Source organism: Nanorana parkeri, unplaced genomic scaffold, assembly GCF_000935625.1.
Source record: "Nanorana parkeri isolate BGI_ZX_2015 unplaced genomic scaffold, ASM93562v1 scaffold573, whole genome shotgun sequence".
NCBI classification, from domain to species: Eukaryota; Metazoa; Chordata; class Amphibia; order Anura; family Dicroglossidae; genus Nanorana; species Nanorana parkeri.
The window spans coordinates 88275-113353 of NW_017306841.1; the positions used below are offsets into that span (position 1 = coordinate 88275).

The 25079-nt window shown below is 45.1% G+C and overlaps 2 protein-coding genes across 2 annotated transcripts in view; both read left to right on the top strand.

The window, feature by feature from the left end:
• The window catches only part of SSU72 (SSU72 homolog, RNA polymerase II CTD phosphatase), a 46947-nt gene extending 31874 nt beyond the window's left edge, over positions 1 to 15073 (top strand). Inside the window, exons 3-5 of the mRNA XM_018562351.1 lie at positions 10065 to 10204; positions 12714 to 12832; positions 14586 to 15073. Of these exons, the coding sequence (XP_018417853.1) occupies positions 10065 to 10204; positions 12714 to 12832; positions 14586 to 14687 (361 nt within the window). The 3' untranslated portion in view covers positions 14688 to 15073. The remainder of the gene's footprint in view (positions 1 to 10064; positions 10205 to 12713; positions 12833 to 14585) is intronic.
• A 754-nt stretch (positions 15074 to 15827) lies between these two features.
• TMEM240 (transmembrane protein 240) overlaps positions 15828 to 25079 on the top strand; it is a 59276-nt gene continuing 50024 nt past the window's right edge. The window contains exons 1-4 of the mRNA XM_018562364.1: positions 15828 to 15840; positions 19749 to 19751; positions 24542 to 24705; positions 24987 to 25079. Of these exons, the coding sequence (XP_018417866.1) occupies positions 24649 to 24705; positions 24987 to 25079 (150 nt within the window). The 5' untranslated portion in view covers positions 15828 to 15840; positions 19749 to 19751; positions 24542 to 24648. The remainder of the gene's footprint in view (positions 15841 to 19748; positions 19752 to 24541; positions 24706 to 24986) is intronic.

Genomic DNA, 25079 nt, shown 5'->3' on the forward strand with positions numbered 1-25079 from the left:
TTTTTTTTTTTTTGCCAGTGTCTTAAGATGATAGATTCGTTTTCTGTGTGAGACCAGCACTTTTTTTTTTTAACATTTTTTTCATCAATCAAGATTCTCTTCTCTTCACTGCTACTTGAGCTGGACTCTCTGATTGCAGCTATCCAGCATGGCCGTTCTCAGCCTGGCTTTTGCAGTACCACATCCCGTAGCGAGTACCGCCTTTAAGTGAGAAACGTCTCTTCGGATCTACTCTGGATATCTATTATGAAGGATGTTACTGGTGGTAAGAGTACCTTTCTTCCTCTGCGGAAAAAGCTTGCAAGGTTTTTCACAAAAGGGTGAACGATCTAGGACAAAATAGCTGATTTGGAAAAATTCTAAAGGTCGGCTCACTTTCCAGTTCAGCTATGTTGTCCTAGATTGTTCACTCCTGCCTTCTCCAAACTCTTCACCCTTTTGTGAATAACTCTGCTAAAATTTAGACTGCAAGGTCTTCCTTGCCATCAATTAAACATCCATATCTTTTCTCCACTCCTGAGCCATCCACGTCCAGACCCCCTCCCCAAGCTTGGCTTCCAGTCTACCTGCAAGATCTATGGCTCAGTCTGCCAAATCCTCAGACAAACTTTCCTCACCATGAAGGTGTGCCCCCAATTTCCACCTACCCCATCCTTTTGTTTCTCACCTTCAAACTTCCTGTGTCACCATGCAAATTAGCAGATCTCCATCAAGCCCTCTCTAAGGTCTTTTGGATCAAAATGGCAGAATGTTTTATTCCAACCTTTTAACAGTTCCCAAACCCATGCGCCCCATCTTGAATCTATAAGCAGTAAATATCTGAATTCAGGCTCAGAAATTTGGTCTATCCTAGCATCCCTTCATCAGGGAGACTTTCTGGTTTTCGTTGGTATAAAGGATGCATAGCTGCAGGTCACTCTCTTTGCAGTGGTTCAGCATTTCTTATGCTTTGCTCATGGTCCTCTACACTAACAGTTTATCACCCTGCCATTCGGCCTCTTGTCTGTTCTTTTGGTATTCACCAAGGTGTTGGCACCGGTACTAGCCCTGCTTCGCTTTCATGTAATCCCTTTTGTGGGATCCTTAGACTACCTGCTGAGGGAACAGTCTGTGCAAACATCCTGGCTTTGACCCTCCAATTTGCTGGAGTCAAAGTATCTGGGTTTAGTCTGGGACACAGCACAGGTCAGAGCCTTTCTTCCTGAGGAGAAGCATTAGACCATCTCAGATTCTGTCTCTCCAGTCTAGGAGGCGTCCTACTGTCCACTTATGCATGAGCGTCTTGGGTCTAATGGCAGCCTCCTTCAAGGCAGTCAAGTTTGCCCAGTTTCATGCTAAGCCTCTGTCATTGTAGGACAAGGTTGTCCAGTCCCTTGAGAGACAGATTTGTTTGGCACGGACACCTAGGTTGTCTGTGGCTCTGTAATCCTGATATGGAAACGTGGAAGTCCTTCCTCCCGGTCTTTTAAAAGTCTCACTACTGATACCAGCCTGTTGGCCAAAAGAGAAGTCCTGGGCACCTTGTTGGTGCAGGGGACTTGGGGACAGTCAGGGAGGAACCAGAAGTCTCACTGCAGCATAATTGTATCCTGACTTGGGCAGAATTAAATGTTCCAGCCTTGTCTGCCATGTAAATCCCAAATGTGGACAACTGGCAGGCAGGCTTTCTCAGCGGGCAATGTCTGGATCTGGTGGAGTGTTCTCTACTCCCAAGAGGGTTCCAGGGCCAGTTGGTCATTGCTTTGGACTGGCCCCGGGGGATGTCGTACACCAATATGGAAAGCCGATGCTCCGTGGGTACAGTTAATCTGGTTCTTCTGTCTCAAGGATTGATTTACCACCCTGCTTCATGGTCACTGGCTATAACGGCATGGCTGTTAAACCCAAGTTCTGAGAGATGGGGCAAGCCTGAACTGGGACATGGGATGAATCCTCTCATTCCTACACCTGGGTTTGGACCAGTGTTTGGCTTTCAGCATATTGTCAGTTTCTACACCTTTTGTACAAGCAATCTTGCATGTAGCCCCCCTGTTCATCTGTTTTATTTCTTTTTTGCACTTCTGAAACCACCATTTGAACCCATTAGAGACATTCCTTGTAACCATTCCCTGCAAGTGAGTGTCTGAACTAGTGGCCTTATTCTGCTATCCTTTCTTCTTTTACTTAGGGATAAGGTGGTGTTTGAGGCCCGGGACTTCCTTCTGCCTAAGGTAGTTTCTGCCTTTCGCCAACTAGGAAATCTTGGTTATCTTGTGCAGGCCCATGGGTTTTCATTTACCAGTGTCCAGTCCTCTAGGCGGCAGTATAACACCGGGCTGAAAAACTTCCTGTGTCCCTCAGTGGACTCCAAGAAAAGGATTTTACATTGAGCACACAACTATTTTTTTTTTCTTTGCCACTTAATTTCATAATAAAAAGAAAACGTACATGTTGGCAGGGGCTGTGCTCTAGTAAATATCAAAACCTTTCTGTGAAGGCTGTGAATTTTTTCAATGGCTGCATCCATCATAGTCCATTCAGGTGCCATGTTTTGTCTCAGGGTAAAGGAAGCCTGAATTGAATGATGTATTTAAAATACCAATGCTTTCTTCCTTCTAAAAATGCCGGCTGTCTAGTCATCGTTCTCCAAAACCCCAGAACAAGCAGCAAGTGAATCAAAGTGAGGTCAGAAATCCATATCTTCATTCTTGTTTCAGGTCAGTGACTCCAAAAATATTTCAGCATAGTTGCCAAGCAGTTAATAATTTGTGAAGGGTAGGTCAGCAATTGCAGCTTTCATATAATCTCAGCACAGGTTTCCTTATAAATTAACTCGCATGTGGGTTTTATTTCTACTAGGGCGACCGTCGCAATGTATTTCATGCTATTTTATTTATTTTTTCTTGCACCAACAGATGGTTTTCTCTAGCATGGAGGCATCTGTATTATGCCGGGTTCACACCTGAGCATTTTACAGCGCTGATCGAAGCACTGTAAAACGCTCAAACAGTGAAATCCCATACTTCCCTATGGGCATGGTTCCCACCTGGGCGTATTTCCGCCTGTGAAAACGTGCTGAAAAACGCCCTACGCCCAAACAAGTACAGGAGCTTCTTTGGGGCGTTTTTCCACGCGTTTCCATTGGTATTCCCGAGTGTGGCTCGGGGTTAACAAAGCGGTAACCACGAGCCACACTCGGGAATACAGCGTAGGACTTACCTTGTCTGCGATCCCCACTCTCTCCTCCGGCATCTTCCGGGTTCCGTCCCTTGCGAGTGGCTGCGTCGCAGGGGGGCAGAGTCACCCTGGTGTGAACCCAGCCTTAAGTCATTTTGCTCAATATATTTTGTTGGCCCAACACCTGGGGATGATACTCAGCAGGTATACAGAATGCACTCTGAGCTCCATATTTAATGTCTTTATAGAAAATCACTGCATAGGTAGATTTTCACAGAAACAGAGTAAATACTTTGATTCTGAAATTAAGAGTATCTAAATCTAACTTTTTTTTTTAGTTGCAAGTAAGGAATTGATAAAACGCCTTTTCGTTTTCCCTGGAGCCTGAAAAACATTTCTTTAACTTCCTGCTCTTTAGTCAAAACAGGAAATGGGAGAAAATCTCTGAAGTGAGGGGAAATCCCGTTACCCTAGGGTGACGCAGGCAATTTTTCATCTACTCCATTCTCTAGTTGCTGCAGCTCATTTTAGTGAAGGCTGAAGTCATGGGGATGAAATGATATGTAATAATGGCTGTCAGCTGTTGATCTTAGAACAAACATGGACAATAATTTTTCTACGTTTGAAACACAACATATGCAAGTCTGCCGGTCTCTACCTCACTAGTGTAGCTTAGAGGATAATTCTGAGGCTGCTTTTGACCTGCCTTGTGTTTGCTTGGACATAGCAGGTGCTATTGAGTTGCCTTTGGATTCCAGTCGAACAAGGCCAAACTTGGCCTCATACTGGGTTTTGCTTCTGACTAGTGCTGTGTTCATATTCAAAGGCAGCATTTGATAGTGCCAGTCTACATGATCCCACGCAATTGTAAATGTTGCGGTAGATGTAAGCCTTAAAGGAGAACTATGGGTTCAGGGCTTTTCCCCATAGTTCTCATAAGTGTAACGGGAGGACACAAACTAGCGTCCTCCCGTCACCCAAAGCTCAGTATACCGCGAGCTACAGCTCACGGTATACTGAGATGCTGCAGCCGGGATGGTTCCCGACAATACTGTCTGGATCCACCCAGCTGTGGGATTGAGAGCTGGCTCTACCTATTCTGAGGCAGAGCCAACTGTGCCCATCCCCCAATCCCCTTCCGTTTCGCCAGTCAGGGCATTGTATACTAGTAGTTCCTCAAATGCAGTATTCCATCCACCCCTGTTCCCCCCCCCACCACTCCTCCTTATCACACTGCCTGTTTGCTCACTGACACCTGCAGCTGCTTTTCATGCAAAAAACGCATCAAAAACGCGTCGTGCGTGTGCAGAAACCTGACCGGATCTGGTCTGCATTTGGTGTGAACAAGACCTAAGACCCCGTACACATGTAGCGACATACCTTTTGCAGCGGCCGGGATAACGAGACTTTCAGGGCGACGGTAGCGCGACCTTCTCCGTCGGGCTCCATAGGAAAAAAAGCAAAATCCGCCGAAAAAAAGGGTCCGGTAGAAGCGACTTCTCCACTGTAACCAAAGCTGTTTTACCTGCCAAAGAATTGAGACTCGACTGAGACGGGGCCGTGCGGTCAGGGGAGGCAGGTAAGGCAGAGCCTCGCCTAGTATTATGGAGGAAAAAGCTGTCTGCTTCAAGTCTGAAGCTCACCGCTTTTTCTCCATTCAGACTGCCTCCCCGCTGTGTAACCTGCCATGGATGGAGCGCTGTCTGTTAATTACAGGCAGTGCTTTTGACAGCTAAGTTAGGTTACACAACAGTGGGCTTCCCCTCTGCTTGTGCAACTTAACATAGCGAAGCCAGAGGTGCAACAGCCTCTACTTGCTGAGGAAGGGGGCGTGACCCTGGAAACGCATTAACGCAGGCATTCTGTGCTGGCACACAGGCTGACTGTGCAGCGTCTCACCAATGTCCTCTACGTTTTTGTTGAATGCTCTCATTTGATCTACCATTGTGAGTATGTTTCTACTCTGTTTTGCTACCTTTCAACATTAAAAACAATCTGCACTAGGGTGGGCGCCCTTCTCTTTTGTTTTCTCATAGCCTCTACTTGCTGTTAGAGGCTTGAGCTCTGGGTAGTTTGGCAAAGTGCCATTGGTCCAAGCTGTCAAATACAAAAAATTGTGATGCCTTACCAGTCTCCTCCCTTCCCCTGCCCTCCTCCACACAGCTCGGTGACTGGGTTTGGGAGGAGGCGGTGCGTACAGGGAGAAATGCCTTGCCTATTGTGGACTCCCACTGCACATAACTGGTCTGAGAGCAAGCCAGCTCCAAGGATCGGGTGAGTATGATTTTTTTTCTTTTTCTTTTAGCACCTAGTCAAAAAAGAGCACTTAATCCTTGCAGTACGGGGGTAACCCCACTGCAATGATTAAGAACCGTTTTGCCCAGAGTTCTGCTTTTTAAACAAACCTCACACCGGGATAGATCCGGGATGTTCGCCCTGAGAAATGTTGCCATCACTAGAGTACATGTAGATGGGAAGTGGCTGCAGGGGATCAGCTGCAGGTAAAATGCAACAAAGGATGAAAACAACGACTTTATTACAAATTAAAATCTTAAAGCTCCTTTCATTTACATTTAGCAATTTACTTGACCAGAAAGAAATGTTCGAACATAATAAAATATCCATACATTCCCAATAATGCCTTAAAACAAAAACTGGCGGCCTGCAGTGTAAACTGGCAACCAAGATTCAGGCTCTCTGTAGAAAGAAGTAGCAATAAAGATAAGTTTCAGTAAATAAAGCATTGTAAAGAGTGTCCTAACCCACATCAAACGGCCTGAATATGGCCCTTCAGAGGCATAAATCTTGTTACTGACAAACCCTTCATAGAAAAAACTCGGCTCCTATTCAGTATGTTTGGCTCTGCTGGTCCTCCTCGTTCTGCCGCTGTAGTCTCTACCTGTGCCCTATATTTCTCTGTAATGTACACTTTATTTCTGTTTCCATCCCTTCTCATTACTTTCTGCCCAGTTTTTTCCAGCTGTAGTAACTGGTGTTGAATTATTTAGCTTCCTTTACTGCAATAAATGTAACGGATCGGATCACCATGTACATGTTTTATTGGTGTGCGTGCAAATGTCAAAACGGCAAACCTGAGCTAGTGTGGTCTTTGAGCTGGTACAGGTATATGGGATTCAGAAAAAAAAACTGATTAAAGTGCATGGGGTCTATTTTTTAGTAAACAAAGTTTCACCCAAGATTCGCACATTTTCAAATTGAAAGATGTGTGAATCCTGGGTAAAAGATGTGTAAAAAACACAAATGGACCCGCTGTGCGTTTTCCGCAGCAGCTGGCTCGTTATATTAATTACCTGTTGTACACTAAAATGATTACTACAGGGATCTGGTTGCTATTGACAGCAATGTTCATACATTAGATGCCGGCTCTCCTTGTTTTTGGTGGCGTGGGGCAGATTCAGACACTTGCTGCCGTTGTACTACTTAGAAAGCCTGGAATGCTGCTTGCTGCAATTCAGTGTCACTGGAAGGGATGATATGGATGCAACGAATCGCCATCACTCACAGGATGGTGAACATGCGTCGATCAAACAAATGTTTCAAGCACGGGAAACGGAGTCCCTTCCTCTGGGAAACATAGTGCGCTCATAGAGGTCACTGTCTCCCTGAGGAAGGGACCCTGCGAGGCCCTAAATCGTTTTCTTGATTGATTCATGTGACGCATGTTCAATAAAAGAAATCAAGACATTTGCATCCTGAGAGTGCTGGTGATTCCTTTCATATCGTGAAAACACATGGTGTCATCACTTTGAGCACTGCTATTTAGAAAGAGAAAGGTCTACATCACCATATGGAGTGCAGGTGAGATGCCACAACACTGGTAAGGAAGAGGCTGAACTTGTTGCGCGCACTCAGTTTGCCTAAGCTTGCTCAAAACCTTAACCACCACCCCCTCCTCCCGATCCAATCACTTGCAGGGAGAAGCATCCCCCGCCCTGCAGCTATACGTCACCAAGGGGAGAGGAACACCCCCATCGCAACTGCTGCCATGGATTGGGTTGGGAGGAGTGCTTGGCAGTCAGAATTTTGGGTGAATTCTGGTGATCTGGGTTTGCAAAAAACCCACCCTCATCTCCAGTCACTGGCCCCCAACATTCACACTGACATTGACATACATGCATTTATAGGGCATTTCTAAACTCGTAGAATTACAGGGCTATTCACTAAAGGGTGAAGAGTTTGGGGAAGGCAGGAGAAGGGAACAATCTAGGACAACACAAGGCTTTTCCCCATAGTTCTCCTTAGGGTAATGGGAGGACACAAACTAGCATCCTCCCGTCACCCTAGGCTCTGTGAGCTGTAGCTGTAGCTCGCGGTATACTGAGACGCTGAAGCGGATCCCAACAATTATGCCGGGATCCGCCCAGCTGCGTGACTGACAGCTGGCTCTGCCTATCTAAAGGCAGAGCCAGCTGTACCCGCCCCTCCCCCGTATCTTCCGCCAGTCAGCGCTATGGGAGAGGGGAATCCAGCCCCTCCCCTGTCACGGCAGAGAGCCGTGACAGGATCGAGAGGTGAGCGAACGCCGGTATGTGTTCGCTCACCTCCCGATCTACTGAGCCGACCTGTGACAGTCTCATTGTCACAGGTCGGCTAGAACTATGAGGTGAGTGAAAAGCACTCACCTCATAGTTCTCCTTTTTAAATCTTAAAAATGCATTCTAGTACCTTTCTAACTATTAACAAAAATGTATCTTATTTGTGTATCACTCGGCTGTAGATCCTCAAATCATCTCTGAATTGGTGCTGACACTGCCCTTCCTTCTGGAGGGGGGCTACTTTTGTTCCCCATGGTCCCTGTATGTGTGTTGTAAAGTAGTCATCGCTCCAAGCTCACTCCCGGGATGGACTACAATCTCAATACAAAGTGGTAAACTAAACATGAGATTGTAGTCCATCACAGGAGCGAGCTTGGAGCGATGACTACTTTACAACACACACAGGGACCATGGGGAACAAAAGTAGCCACCCTCCAGAAGGAAGGACAGTGTCAGCACCAATTCAGGGATAATTTGAGGATTTACAGCCGAGTGATGCACAAATAAGATACAATATTGTTAAGTACTTGAATGCATTTTTAAGGTTTAGCTCCTATGTTTGGTGTCACTATAAGGTATTGCAACATCGTACATTGTGGCAAAAATTAGTGATGTGTCCCATTTCTGAGACACATAGGTACGTCGGAAGCCCATTGATTTCAATAGGCTGCCTTAATGCAATTCATGGGAAAACAAGAAACTTGCAATACCCTATATATGTAAATTGGCCATAGACCTGTTTAAGGTCACAGGAGTACATTTACTTATGTCCTCCTGTGACCCACAACTCGGCATATAGCGTGCTATTGCCCACTATATGCTGACAGTGCAGAGCCAAAATGCAGCTGGGACCGATCCCAACAATATTGTCGGGATCCACCCCACTACCTGATTCAGCCTCTCTGGAGGCAGGGCCAGCTGTGCTCACGCCCTCCCCTGTCTGTATCTCCAATGAGTGCTGGAGGAGGGAAGCCCTGTGGGGAGTGGTGACTGACAGTCACTGATCTCTGCAGGGAGAAGATCGGGAACGGTATGTGATTGCTCAGTTCTCGATCTATTGAGCCGACGTGTGACCGCTTCACTGGCGCACATTGGCTCTGACTATTGGAATGAGTGTAATTCACTCATCCCATAATTCTTTTAACTTTAGGCACCAGTAAATACTTTCATCTTATTTAACATAGCCTTGACTTCCCATTTACCTTTGGAGTGTATTACATGTACTACAACACTTCTCGTTTAAACAAAAAAAAAAAGAGGGGGGGGGGGGGGGTGATGGTGAAGAATGAGTGCACCCATGGAGCAGTAACAGTGTTTGTTTTTCAAAATCAGTCCACAAGTACCACAACATGTCCCTCAGTTGAATGGGCTGTGTAAGGTAAAGGAAATTCTGGAATTACAGTCCATCAGAGGTACTTGAGGACTGGCGATGAGAAACATTGCTGGCAAAAAACAACAACAACTTTGCTCTTAAATTGGAACTTTACCGGTCTCTTAAATGACAACATAGTAATAGCAATCTACAAACAGTTATAGATAATTGCGGCTTTATTCATTGCTTTCGTTATTTTTTCTTCCCCTTTCCTCTCACTGCAGCCATTTTCATTAAGGGCAGATGAATTCATCTCCCTTTACTTCCTGGAACTCTGGGCCAGCCCCCTGGAACATGTGACAGTGCACATCTGAGGACGAAAAAAAATGTCCTGAAATCTTGCATGACTTTGACACGTACCTATGAGATTCCTCAGGATGTGGTCTTCCCACGATGCATCTGTAAGGCCAGGGCTACATCACCAGCACCTCACTCAACCAGGAAGTGGAAAAAAAAACAATCTTTGCAAGTAAAAGCCAGATAGAGACAGTCTCAAGTACGCATCCTAGACAGGGAGGAGGACTGGTTTAACAGGTGTGAAAGAGGCCCTTTATGTAAAAATTGAGAAGCCAAGCTTGAGGTGGGGTGGGGGGTGAGACCTCTATTGTCTGCCACATACAATGCTGTTTTAATACCTCTCTCTGTGCAGGTTAACACCTCCTAGACTCCAATTATGCAAATGTAATTAACACCTGGCTGTGACAGATTGTGGATTGGAGCAACATTCACCATATTTATTCCCAGAGAATTATTGTACAAGCCATTCTGAATTGAGAAAGCTGGTTGGATGACCAGTGAAACGTCTCCAAGAAAAATACAGCAAGTCCAGTTGCCTTGACTTATTTTTTACAGAAAAAACAATAATAAGCTTGGGCTGGAGTTGCCATATAAGTTGATCTGTAATAAATACCAAAGTCATTGTTTGATTGTATAAGATGAACAAAGTGGTTGCCAATGTTCCTTAATTCACGATAATTCAGATACACACAGAACGGTATATTGCACATGCTGGACAGAAATAAGAGGATCAAGCCGCGGCCGGAGAGGTTCCAGAACTGCAAGGACTATTTTGACCTAGTGATCACCTGCGAGGAGAGAGTCTATGATCAAGTAGTTGAAGGTAAGAATGGTTTGTAGATGTAACATGTAGAGAAAGTCCTATAGTCCTGTGTTTTTAGTTGCGATTGGACATGATATAAATGCTCTGGTTTGCTATCATCACCAAGATAATAATCGCTTTTATTAAAATGGATATATCCGTGTTGGCTGGATGCCGATGAAACTACAGAATGTCCTCCCACAGTGGCCATCAGTGACGAGCGTTGGTGTCGTCTTGCTGCTTCTGCCTTATTCTCTGTAATGTTAAATGGATCAATGCAAGAGTGTCATAGGAAGAGGTAGACAGAGCTGATACAGATACTAAAGTCTGAGCGTGGTATAATGATAAAGAGTGACTGAAATCGCCAGCATCAGCCCAAACCTGAAAAATCTTCTTTTTTTTTTTCAGGTAGGCTTTTGCTTTTAGGGCAGGGGTAGGCCACCTTGGAGGGGCAAAGATCTACCTAATCAACAAGATTGCGCCATCCTACCTGTGACACTAGTTTCACTGGGGCGGGCACCACAGCATTCCTTCTATTACCTCTGTCAGTTAAAGGAACCTGTTTTGTGTGTCTCTTTTGGAACTAGCTTCCCTTAATTTAATAGGAGCCTACCATGAAGAGTCAGTCCTACCAACCACCATCCTCCTGTTCCTTGAGAATTAACTTATTAGCAACTGAATTACTCATTTGACAATGGAATGAAATTGGTGGGGCTCAGCCTGGAAGTCTGACTCTTAATAGCAAAGCAATACAGAGGCACATAGAGGAGGCTTTTCTGGCCGAGGTTCCTTCCTATTAATCGTTATTTAGTCAGGGAAGACTGATCAGAATGCATTGACTGAGGACCAATAGATCCTGCATACATAGTTAGCAGATTTTGTTTATAAAACATAAATGAAAAACGTCAACATTAAAGTTGAACTCAAACGTTTTTGTTATAAATTGCAGCTCACCAGTCAATGGATGTGGTAGCTGCATTAGTTTCCTTTTTTTCCAGACTAGGAACAGAATATACCTGTCTATCTTTCCAGAACTGAAAGAAGAAAATATTTTCTTGATCATGCATCACAGGACTCGGGAAGTTAATTCTGCAACCAATGGGCTATGCAGCTGCCTTCAGGTGATTGGACACTGGCAAATAAAAAAACTTAAGGACAGCCTTATATTATTCCTCTCCCCTCCCCTTCCTGCCCACAGCATGTCTCAGTTTTTTTGCTAGGAAAGGAATCCTTCTCGTTGCTCTGAGAGAAGCACATACTTTTCTGCACTTTTTCTACATCAAGACTCTTCTATCAAGTTTTCCTTTTTTGGGACACCACTGCTCCACTTTCAAATTTGACACCATTTTTATCTCCCATAGGTGGCCTGAGGGGCCGCTTCTGCAGACAAGGTCATTCCAAAGGTCTGCTATTGCAGCTGGAAGGTTTATTTTGGTGTAAAGGGAGGAAATTCCATCCCAGGAGATATTCCATGGGTTTAATTTCATCTTTCTTCCAGCCTGGCCTGAATCGGCATTTAGGCTTGTGTGGGACAGTCGGCTTCTCGTTCCACTATTGCTAGGTTGGTTCTGCGTACTGTCACTCAGGCCTTAAAGCCGAAGGGTGAAGTTCCTCCCTTTCTGGTTAAGGCTTACTCTACTAGAAGCATAAGTGCTTCTTGGGCATTCCTGCGAATGTCAGGCTTCTGCAGATGTTAGCTTTGACTTCAAAGATTTTTTGTCATCCCTCTGACTTATGGGTCCCTTTTGTCTGTTATAGTTCCCTGTTGGAGTACAAGCCATTGTTTGTGATTTTGCCCGTCCTTCTGTTGGACTGTGTCATTGGTTCCAGAATAAACCCCTATGTCCTGTGATGTTCTCAAGAAAACAGGATTTTGTTTGTCTTACCTTCTTGGAGTACACCATAAAGGTGCCCATACACTGCACGATTATCGTACGATAATCGTATGCGATCGGTTTTTCGTACGATAATCGAGCAGTGTGAACGGAGACGTGCGACCGTTTCTACTGTACGGTCGCACGTCTTCTGTCGAACCAGCCGGGAATCGTACGATTCTCGGCTGGTTAGAACGGTGCTCGGAAGACAAATGCCGAACGGGCCGGTGTGCGCACGCGCACACTGCCCGTTCAGCATTGCGGTCATCGGAAGCCCGCCCCTTAGGGGGGCGGGCTTGCGATGATCGAGAGTGCGATCTGCCTGTCCAAGATAGGCAGATCGTACGTTTTTTTAATCCCTGTACAACCATCGCAAGACTAAAGTCTTGCGATGGTTGTAGAGTGTATGGCCACCTTTAGACAAAGGAGCCTGGCTACAAAACTGAGGCAGGCTGGGTGTGGGAGGGGTTGTGCAGGGCTGTCCTTACAGCTTTGATTTACCAGTGTCCAATCACTTGAAGGTAATTGGTTCCTCATCTCACCAATGTTCTTTAGCCAAGGTTCAGTTTGCCTTTCTGAAAATGCCGTGCCCAGCACTGCTGAGTGATTTGCTGTTTTATAAACCTGTGTTTTTGTTTTTTTCTTCTCCGATACAGATCTGAACTCTAGAGAACAGGAAACGTGCCAACCTGTACATGTCATAAATGTTGATATTCAAGATAATCATGAAGAAGCAACATTAGGAGCCTTCTTAATTTGTGAACTTTGCCAATGTGTAAGTTTATTTGCTGTATTTTTTTCTCATCTAATGAAATGTGGATACGGCATGTTCATGTGAGCCGGCCCAGCTTTGTATTCCAAGCTGCATTAAAAGTAAGATACTCCGAGCCAGATCTTCCAAAAATCAAGCTGAGGCAGGAGCCTAAGGCCTGGAGGATGACCAGGGGACCCAGCTAGAACCTTCATGCTGCTGCAATAAACTAGGGGGATAGCACAGTTGTTTAAACCTGTGTTCCCTTCTGTTACTTCACAAGCAAAGGATGTAGTTGGTGTCTGATGACCCCATGGCAATCCGGACGATGCAAATAGGCTGGCTTCTCTGTGCCTGATCAATATCAGCTGCTTCCTTTCCTAGGGTGTCATTCTGCCTTTATCCATCGAATGGTTCTTGCAGTTCTATAATAGGACGATGAGCTCCAAGAAGCTACTTTCTGTCCTACAGTTGTCCAATCCTAGATGTTGGTGCGTGGAACAAATGCACAATTTAAAAGTACATGTTAAAGTCCCAGCGTGACCAATAACCAGTTAGATTGAATCCTTTTTTAGAGGCCAGAAACCTACCACCCGGATTCTACATTAGCCACTAGGTGGAATTCAGTGGTTCGGCGCAAAGTCTCTCTTTTGATCTCTCTATTCTGACTCCGATCGTTGTGATAGCGAAATATATCCCTTGCTGAGACCTCTATGCCTGGCCTGTATAAGCAGATATACTCACTGCGGACAATCCTCGTCAGATAGCTGAACTCGTCAATACCGATTCATTCAAAAGAGGTGTTTATTCTTTTACATCAGGTTACAGCAGATGATAGGAACAGCAGTTGAACGGTTATAGTATTGTGCGGTCAGAAAATGATGCCTTTCCTACGTACTGTGCAGATTATATGTGTGTCCTGTTACATGTGGCTGCTGGCTTTTCCATGACACAGGAAGTACTGCACACAGGAAGAAGGGTGGGGCTACATACACTAGGGGGAAATACCTCGTCACATGAGGAATAATTACAGAAAGCATGTTTGTTACAACAAAAGGCCACTAGATGGCAGCATAGGATAACAAATGAATTTAGCTATGAGAAAATAGTTAGGCAAATCACACTATATAAATTCTAACCTATATAACAATACTAATATTAACTGAGGCTATGCATCTCATATTTTATGTCCCTATTGGGGCGGCACACTCTCTCTTGATCTCTCTCTCTCTTGATCTCTCTCTCTTGATCTCTCGATATCTCTCTCTCTCGATCTCTCGATATCTCTCTCTCGATCTATCTCTCTCTCGATCTATCTCTCTCTCGATCTATCTCTCTCTCGATCTATCTCTCTCTCTCTCTCTCGATCTATCTCTCTCTCTCTCTCGATCTATCTCTCTCTCTCGATTCACTGTCCCATGAAGCAGCAGGTACCGAGGAGCCACCACTGTATTCCCTAACTATTAAGGAGAAAGTGGTGTCACCCTCTGGGCTCAAAATGAGTTGCACAGAATTACACTTTCTTTGGCAGAGTAGTTAAACTGTAAAAAGCAGCGTTGAGCTTCAGTGATGGATAAAGGCAGCGCAGACACTTATTTTTTTTTAAATTTATTTAATGGATCCGCCTAACTGTGGTTGTGTAGTCACTGCAAGTATCTACTCCACCAAGAAGCCACCAAGATTACGGAAGCAACTATTCTAATACATATGATCCTTTTCTATGTTTATCTTGTATTTTCGTTCATGCTCCTAACGATTTTATCTCATCTCATTACAGATACAACACACAGAAGATATGGAGAATGAAATTGATGAACTATTACAAGACTTTGAGGACAAAAGTGCTCGAACCTTCCTTCATACTGTCTGCTTTTATTAATGCAAGTCCAGCCAAGCCTTATTCTATCTACAATATGATATCATATTTCTGGAAAACCAAATTCTAAAAAAACAAAAAGCAAAAAAAAACAACTTTTTTTTTTTTTTTTAATGTTCCGATTCCATTTTGGTTTTGTTTCCCCCCCTCTTGTGTTTCTCCTGCAAAGTGTTTTCCCTTCAGGTATTTTGTCCAGAACAAGCAGGGATGTACAAACGTTTGTGTATATATGGAAAAGAAAATATAGACTGAAAGATGTATATGGAAAAAAAGAAGAAAAAAAGTCTGGCTTTCCTCTGATTGTGCTGCATAAGTATTATTTTAATTTTTTTTTTTTAAAGAAAGAAGCGTTATATCTGAAAGATGACTTTTGTTTTGGTGCTAGTTACGTTTAAACTTCTTGCTGCCTGGGGGTAACAGCACATTGGTAGGTCTGTGGTCAGCTCCGGTAGGAACACCGTCAGAACTTCAGGCAAAACACTAATTGGAGAAATAGATAAGCCATGGAAATCGCCACTTAATTGTGTCTGAATTTTGTTTTTGAATATACTTTGATAGAAAAGGTAACACCCCACATCAGATTTTGGCATGCTATAGCTCAAAGGGCTCCTTGTACAATAAGGTATTCTGAGCATGTTTGGGACGATGCATGTCTGCCACTAGTGTGGTCCTCAGCATACACTATTTGGCCAAAGGTCTGTGTACAGGGGACAAACGTACCAACATAAGCTTGTGGTGCATCCATTCCAAAACCATGGACATTAATAGGAAGTTGCCCTCTTCTTCCCTTATCTGTGGACATTTGTGCCTATACAGCCCAAAGAGCTCAACTGCTGATGTTGAACGAGAAGACCTGATTAGTAAACTGCGTTCCGGTTTATCTCATGTGTTGAGTCAGGTCTTCATGGCAGGTCACTTGAGTTCCTCCACACTAAACTCATCAAACCATGTCTTTATGGAGCTGGTTTTGAGCACAGTCATGCTGGAACAGAAAAGTGCCTTCCCTAAACTGCTGCCACAAGTTTGGAAGTGTGCAATTGTTTATAATGTGTCTGTATGCTGTAGCATCAAAAGTAACCTTCAACGGAAATACCTGAACTCAATCATTTGTAGAGGTTTCCACATATGGACATATAGTAGGTGTGATTGGTCAGGTGTCCACAGACTTTGGGCCATGTAGCATACATGATAATCTTGTACGCTATATGGTTTTCACGCAAAGCAGACCCCCAAACCCCCCCATATCAGTACTGATTAATAGCTTAGGGATGCACCGATAGTGTTTTTTTTGGTATCGAGTACCAATATTTTTTTTTCGGTACTCGCCGATACTGAATACTGATACCAGAAGTCCCATTAAGGAACCTGGGTGACATGTAATGACTCGCCACCCGGCTTCCTGATTAGCTGGGAAGCCATCTCCATGCTCCCTCGTCACCATCTGATGAAGCATGGAGCCGGTTTTCTGCCCAATCAGGAAGCCAGGGGGCAGGTAATGACTCACTGCCTGGCTTCCTGATTGGCCAGCTTCTCGACCGATCTGAAAGCCGGCCAGTGAGTCATTACACTGTGCCTGCCTTCCTGATTGGCCAGGAAGCTGGCTTCATGCTCCATCACCAGGTGACGAGGGAGCATGAAGCCAACTTTCTGGCTAATCAGGAAGCCGGGGAGTGGGTAATGACTCGATGCCCGGCTTCCTGACACCGGAAGCTCGGGTATACGGTCCAGGCATCGGAGCATTTGGGCATGTACCGGCGCATCCCTAATTAGCATGCTATCTGGGAACTGGGGCCGCTGGACTTTAACAGCTTCTCACAAAAGACGGAGTAAAAAAATTCTTCATGGAGAGGACTGCTCCACGATCTCAGTGTGGAGGACAGTAGGACACGCTGATCCTTTCACAAAGGAGCTCTGACAAAATTACTCGTGTGGCATTGCCCTTTAATTCCGGTACAAGGACTTCTGGGACTTATAGATAAAGCTAAGAAGGTAGTTGTACCCTGATATATTATGAAAGTTTTTTGTTTTTTTTTAATCGGTGGACGATTTTATTTTTGTTGTGTGTGCTGACTGAAGTTCTCACTGAAATAACTTATGGCAGATTGCAAATATGAATGCTAATATCTGTAATATAATAGGTAATAAATTGGAAATGTACTCAGACATGATGTGTGGTCGTTTTTTTTTTTTTGGGTATTAACTCTAATGCCTAATGGCCTCTGCACCCGAAGATGATTTACACTGCCTGTCCAAAAAAAAAAGTCAAACACTCTTAATATTGTTTTGGATTGACATTAGCTTTTGATTACGGCAAGCATTGGCCATGGCATCGCTTGGATAAGCTTATACAATGTCACAACATTTATTTCAGTCTAGAGTCGCATTCATTTTTCACCATCTTGTAGTGATGATTGGAGAGTCGGACCACTGTGTAAAGTCTTCTCCAGCACATCCCAAAGATTCTCAATGGGGTTAAGGTCTGTACTCTGTGGTGGCCAATCCATGTGTGACAATGATGTCTCATGCTCGCCTTCCTGAGTACATGCGCTGGTACTAACAGTACACCCCACAGCTGATTTATCTCATTATCTCAGCATTATTTTTGCTGGGGAAGCTAGTTCTCTCCTACCAAGCTGACTGAGGGCCCCTGTACATATTGTGCTCATGATAATGCAAGCATTGTAATATGTGTTAAGTCCATATTGTGTATGGTTTACATAATCTTTATACACATTGTCCTGTAGAGATTGTTGTTTGTAAGCTCCATGAATGTACAGTGCTACCTCATGCATTATCCTTCTTCCATAAAGATGTGCTTGCAGGAAACCACCAAATATACCCCAAATTAGATTTTCCTAAAAGTACCACATTACAATGTATAGATTAGATGCATCTTAGGTTTCGTTATAGGAAGAACTCCAGGTAGGGTTGCCACCTTTTCTTCGAGCGAAACCGAACACTTTTTGGGAAGATTTGAGTCGCGGCGTATTCATATGTAAATAGCGCCGCCCATTCATATGTAAATATCACAGTTGAGACTATTTTCAGTGGGGGGGGGGGGGGGGGGGGGGAGCAGTAGCCCCTATCTTAATTTTGGTTGCCCCTGTCTGCCTGACATCTTGTGTCCGGGTTTCTGTTGCCATGAAACCAACTCCAGGATTGATTTTTTTTTTTTGTATGGCAACTTTCATTGGCTCAGCATGACCTGTTGTAAGTATCGATATGTGATCTCTGCAGGGTCACTGGGGTTGCTAAAATATCAGTGCAGTGGTCTGCACCACATACAGTGATAGCTGTGATCACGGGTGTCCTGATCCTTTTTGACTGGGGGGTGGGGGGGGTGCTCCACTGCTCTGATCGGCATCCCATCCAGCTCCTGGCAACCGGTGATGTCACTGGTTGCTAAGAGCAGGGTGGGTCGCCAGCCAGAGTATCCCAGGTTGCTAAAAGCAGGACAGGTAGATGTGTATGCAGGTAAGACGCTGGCCAGAGGGTCCCAGGTTGCAAAAAGCCGGGAGGAGAAATGTCTATGGCCCCTACATACCTCCCCAACTAGCTCTTGGCAACCTGGGATGTTTTGGCTGGATGGAAAGGGGGCGGCAGGCTTACTGCAAATATTGTGCAGCTGAGCAGCCATTGCACTTTGCCTGCCACCCCCCTTGTCTTTGTTTCAGTGAATACAAGGTGTTCTCTAATTGGATGAGGTGGAGATTGTGACAGCATCCGCCTCTCTTCTCCATCTCGTCCAATTAGAGAACACCTTGTATTCATCAAACAACAAATCCAAGACCTTCTCTGAATTGCGGTGGAATTAACAACAGAAGAATTGTCCTTAAAGGAGAACTATGAGGTTAGGGCTTTTCCCCATAGTTATCCTTAGGGTAACGGGAGGACACAAACTAGCGTCCTCCCGTCACCCTAAGCTCAGTATACCGCGAGCTACAGCTCACGGTATACTGAGACGCCGCAGCTGAAATGGATCCCGACAATTATGTCTGGATCCGCCCAGCTGCGTGACTGACAGCCGCCCCCCTTCCCCGTCCAGTCCCTCCCCTGTCACGGCTCCCTGCCGTGACAGGATCGAGAAGTGAGCAAACGCCGGTATGTATTCGCTCACTTCCCGATCTACTGAGCCGACCTGTGACAGTCTCATTGTCACAGGTCGGCTAGAACTACTGGGTGAGTGAAAAGCACTCACCTCATAGTTCTCTTTTAAGGACTGGTGGCATAAATGGTAAATGCTCCCTTTGGCGCAGCGTTTCTCCACATTTTTCAGCCACGACACTTAAGTACGCAAAATCTCTTGACACCCCAAAATCCTTACCAGGACCTTATATGAGATAGTAGCCTGCTATGGATTTTAAGGGGGGCCCCATGCAAAAGAAAATAAAAAAAACAATGTAAGGTTACACCTTCACATCAGAATCTCTTCTTCACATTAGAGCCTGCAGGTCTTGAGCACCATGGAAAAACATGACGCTGTGCGAAAATTTGACAGCACCCCTGACTAAGCCAGATGACACACCACGGTGCTGCCGTACCCCACAGAGGCTGAGAATGGCTGCTTCAGTGTTTTATGCCATAGCAGAGAGGTGTGAATAGCCCCTAAATGTAAAAGGCTCTCGGGGCTCCTACACAAAATGTCACATTGGCCCATATTACATAATTACAAAGGTTGAAAAAAAAAAAAAGACAATTCCATTGAGTGCAACCTACAGACCACAATATACTGTACACTGAGTGGCCAGATTATTATGACCACCCCATCAGTACTTCGTTGGGCCGCCTCGTGACTCCACGAGATGCTGAAAGGTGATGCGAGGAATCTGACACTGCACTGTTACCCTTCTGTTGTCTTGTACCAGTCTTGCCACTCTCTGTTCTGCCCTAACATTGACGAGTCGCTGACGGCCACAATTCGCACGTTCAGACCCAGATTTTCCGCTGACAGTCCAGTCTTTAAACACTTTACCAACAGCTGCTCTTGAACATTTAACCAATTCTGCTGTTTTGCTGATACTCACACCATAGCTCCGAGCGACAACAATCATCCCAGGTTCAAAGGCTGTTAAATCGCGTTGTTTACCCGTATCTTCAGAAATAATCACTTCTACTGTCGTGGTAAACAACCTGCTTCCCTATTTATAATGGTCTGGCCCTCTAGCAACTTCAGCGCCAAATTATAGCTAATTTGCCTACAAACGTCAGGTGGTCATAATAAGCTGGCCACTCAGTGTATGTGCCCATGCCTGCAAAGATGCTATCAAGCAGCATGACAGGAAGGCAGGGAAGAACACACACATAGTCTAGTTGGATGTCACTAACCAAAAACAAAAGAATATTAACCCCTTCATGACTGAGGCCTTTTTTTCATTTTTTGTACCCATGTTATATTCCACATTTTAGGCCTGAAAATTACTTAAAACCCCCCAACATTATATATTTTCTGAATGCCAAGACCCTATAGAATAAAATGGTGGTAGTTGCAAATTTTTATGTTGCGCAATATTAGCGCAACTCCTTATTAAACCCCAATATTTAGTGACCGGACTGTCCGGGTAAATCCTGGACAGGTGGCAACCCTAACGCAGAAGCGATCTGGCGACAGGTAAGTCGCCAGGATCGCTTCTGTTGTAAAGCTGACAGTCGGCTCTACAAGTTTAAACAGAGTCCCGGCGGCAAAAGTCACCGGGAGTCTGTTTAAACAGCCCCGATGCTGGCGACGTACACTGTACGTCGTCAGTCACGAAGGGGTTAAAGGATATCTATGGTCGAAAACTAACAAATCGGTATTTCTATATTGTATTTCTATAAGTTCTATCCCGCTCCTAATAACCAGATCCACCTAGAAGTTTGTAAACTTACTTATTGAAGATGCCCATAGGATGGACTTCCTCAATGACACAACTTCACTGATACCTGCAATTATTACTTCCTTGTGTCACAACTCTCACAGTGCATGCCTTCTGAGCTCCAACTCAACATCTGAACAATGGACCGTCATCATTGTTTGCTGGGAGCAATGCATAATGGGATATGTAGAGATTGCATCACTTAAAGCAGCAGGGAAAAGACACAAAGCACACTGGGAATCCAAGAAGGTATTGAAAGTGATGGGCAGACAGAAGGCAGCGCTCACTACATAAAAGGGATTTTTCCAAGTTTGCTTTCATTGCATTATGAAAAACAACTCCAGTATGTATTCCTATTACAATGCTGATGTTATAACAGTAGAGGATATGCTGGGACTTTACAACTTCTTTGGCTTACAAAAGATAGAGTAAAAAAGTCTCAGCTGCCTTTAGCAGCCAACACAATGTAGGCTATTATTATCTAGACATCACTGGACATAAAAAACAGTGATACATCTTCCTTCCACCTATTCCATAACTTTCTATTCCTACCACCCTCCTGCATTGTAGGTCCAGCAGTATATTAGCAAATGCACCACTAGATGGCAACTGTGAGCAACTGTGGAGGAGTAACTGACAGGTCCCCAAAGTCCCTTCCCACTCCTAAATAGCACATTTCCCCCAACATAGAGCTTACATATCCCTACCCCTCTCATCCCTATCCCTCTTATCCCGACCCCTCTTATCCCTACACCTCTCATCCCTATCCCTCTTATCCCTACCCCTCTCATCCCTACCCCTCTTATCCCTACCCCTCTCATCCCCATCCCTCTTATCCCTACCCCTCTCATCCCTACCCCTCTTATCCCTACCCCTCTCATCCCCATCCCTCTTATCCCTACCCCTCTCATCCCTACCCCTCTTATCCCTACACCTCTTTACCTATGCAATAAACTGCAAGAAGGCCATTAAACAGCAATGATTAACATTTTGTATCAGATATAGCATGGTGTAGATGGACCATTATTAGGAGAATAGTAGTCAGCATTCATTCATTGGGGTGACAAGAGCAGCCACAGTCTGCAAACTGCAGTAACCCCCAGCAACCAATCGGATATCATGTCTTCTGCTCAGGCTATCTTTTGTTCACATCTGATAGGTTGCTATTGGTTACTGCATTTTGCTCAGCATCCTTGCTATGCGCATCTTGCAGACTTCCAAGCTGCATCTAATAAAAGCACTGCATTCCTTAACCCTTCAGATGCCGAGGAGCAAAATCATCCTGCATTCATGTCTTTTCCTTAATGGGGGTTTAATGAAATGGCTGATATGTATCCCATCTGTTACTCCCAGGCGTGTGTTGCATAACTGGCTTCCCTTCCTTTGCACCAGCGTGGCAGTGCCCAGGTACCCCCATGGCACCAGGGGGATGGGGTGGGGGGGCTTGGTGTGTGTATAATAGGGAAAGGGGGTTTGCTGTCTCTTTCCTGAGTTTCCAGTTTCTAGAGAGGGGTGGCGAGTGCAGCCACAGTCCCCAAAGTGCAGTAACCCCTCAGCAACCGATCAGATATCATCTCTTCTGCTCTGGCTACTTTTGTTCACATCCGATAGGTTGCTATTGGTTACTGCATTTTGCTCAGCAACGCAAGTGCATCTTGCAGCCTTCCAAGCATGTACATCATATATGCGGCTACATCTAACAGCAGCAGTGTATGCCTTAACCCTTGACATGCCAAGCAGCAAAAGCATCCTGCATTCATGTCTTTCCTTAATGAAGATTTAACTAAATAGCTGATATATATCCCATTTGTTACCCCCAGGCTTATGTTGCATAACTGGCTTCTCTCCCTTTGCACCAGCCTGGCAGTGCCCAGGTCCCCCCATGGCACCAGGAGGTGGTGGGCTTGGTGTGTGTATGATAGGGAAAGGGGTGGGGGGTTGCTGTCTCTTTCCTGAGTTCAGCTAGAGAGGGGTAACAAGAGCAGCCACAATCCCCAAAGTGCAGTAACTCCCTAGCAACCAATCAGATATCATCTTTTCTGCTCTGCCTACCATTTTTCACATCCAGTAGGTTGCTATTGGTTACTGCATTTTGCTTAGCGTCCCTGCTATGTGCATCTTGCAGCCTTCCAAGCTGCATGAAACAGCACTGCATGCCTTAACCCCTGACATGCTAAGGATGCCATGGACCAAAAGCATCTTGCATTCAGGATGGCACTAGGGAGTGGTGGGCTTGGTGTGTGTGTGATAGGGAAGGGGTTGCTGTCTCTTTCCTGAGTTCAGCTTTCTTCCGATCTCTAGAAAGCAAAACTTAAGAAAGAGACAGCAACCCTCTTCCCTATAAAATACAAACTAAGCCCACCACACCCTGGTGCATTGGGAGTACCCGGGCATTGGTCTGATTGCAAGCCAGGCTGATGCAAAGGGAGGGAAGCCAGGCATGCAACACAAGCCTGGAGGTAACAGATGGGATACATATTAGCCATTTATTTAAATCTCTCTTTAAATCACTAGAGAGGGGTGACAAGAGCAGCCACAGTCCTTAATGGAGGTTTAATGAAATGGCTAATATGTATCCCATCTGTTAATCTCAGGCTTGTGTTGCATAACTGACCGTGCCCAGGTATCCCCATGGCACCTGGGGGTGGTGGGCTTGTTGTGTGTATGATAACTAAGGGTGTGTGTGGCTTTCTGTCTCATTCCTGAGTTTCACTTTCTAGAGAGGGGTGACAAGAGAATCCATGGTCCCCAAAAGACAGTAACCCCCAGCAACCAATCAGATATCATCTTTTCTGCTCTTGCTTCTTTTACACATCCAATTGGTTGCTATTGGTTACTGCATTTTGCTCAGCATCCCTGCTATGTGCCTCTTACAGCCTTCCAAGCTGCATATATGTCTTGAACGCTGCTGCATCTAATAACAGCACTGCATGCCTTAACCCTTCACATGCCAAGGATGCCAAGGACCAAAATCACCCTGCATTCATGTCTTTTCCTTAATGGAGTTTTAATTACATAGCTAATATGTATCCCATCTGTTAATCCCAGGCTTGTGTTGCATAACTGGCTTCCCAGCCTGGTAGTGGCCAGGTCCCCCCATGGCACCAGAGGGTGGTGGACCTGAGTTCCGCTTTCTAGAGAGGGCTGTCCAGATCCTTGCTATTCACTTAAAACAATGGATGATGCTATTAGCATATTCTAGTAGGTGGAAGCCCAGTGGCGTACTGCATGGTGCAGAATATCAATCGTGGCTGCAATGTCACTGAAAGGGAACAGGGCGTGCAAGATGCTCCAACACATCACGTTTAGCCACCTCTCTAGAGGGGACACAAGGCTCAGCTCCCCCCCACTTCCGCTGTGCTGTCTCCATCCATGCATATAGACCCCCCACTTATGCCTTTAGGATTTTTTTTTCCCTTTCCTTTTGCCGGTTTAATGATGGGGGAGAGACGATTAGGAAGTGATCAGCTGTCATGACGCCAATGGAGAAGGCTGCTCCGCTGACTTGCCTCTTCTGCTGGGCTCCTCTATAGAGATAACATCCAGTTTTGCAAGGATATATAAAAAAAGGATCCTTGAGTGATTGACTTCCTTTTTTCCTTTTTCTTTTGCTGGATCAATGATCGTTTGATGCAGAGAGAAGGGGTGTCTGCCTGGATAGCCTTGTGACTCCTAAAATTTACCAGGGAGGGAGGTAGAGAGGGATTGCTTGTCACATTGCTTTCTTTTTTTTTTTAAAGAATGGGGGGGAGAGCAAAGAAAGGCGACCAAGATTGATTCGACCCCCACAAGAAAATCCAAGGAAGGGAGAGAAGAGGAAAAAAATTAGGGGGGGTTGCTATTAAGCCTTTAAAGAGAGCAATACAGTACTATACCAACATGATCCTGATTGCCTTCATCTGTATGTAACTGGATTCTTTTTTTTTCTTTTTTGGGGTCTTGCTTCAACATCAAGGATTGCAGCTTTTTTTTTTTTTTTGGGGTGGGGGAGGTGGAGGGAGAAAGGGGGGGGGGTTGACCAGTTCTGACCTTTGCAGAGAAGAGGGAGGCAAGAGAAGAAGAGTACCTGCTATTTTGGGGGCAACAGACACCACCTTGTCAATTCCATCTATATGCACATGAGCGCTAACACCATGATATTCATGGTACTGGGGGCGTCTGTTGTTATGGTAAGTCACAACTCTCACTTTGGTCATTGACATGTTGATGTATTTGTAGCAATGTCATATTGGCTTTGTGTGTGTGTGTGCGCGAGTGTGTGTGTGTGTGTGTGTGTGCGAGTGTGTGCGAATGTGTGTGTGTCAGCCAGTGTGTGTGTGTATTGTGAGTCCTTTGCAAGAAGTGGCAGCGTTGTGATGACTGCTCCAGCAATTTATTTAGCCAGCAAACTAGAGTCAATGTTTTATTCCATCCAGAGTTGACCAGATGCCTTGGTTATGGGCTCTTACAGGCAATAGCTTGCTTGATGGACATGAACGCTCTTTTGGACCGATTTCACAATTATATCTTACCGCATTTAAGAGGGGAAGATCGGGTTTGTCAC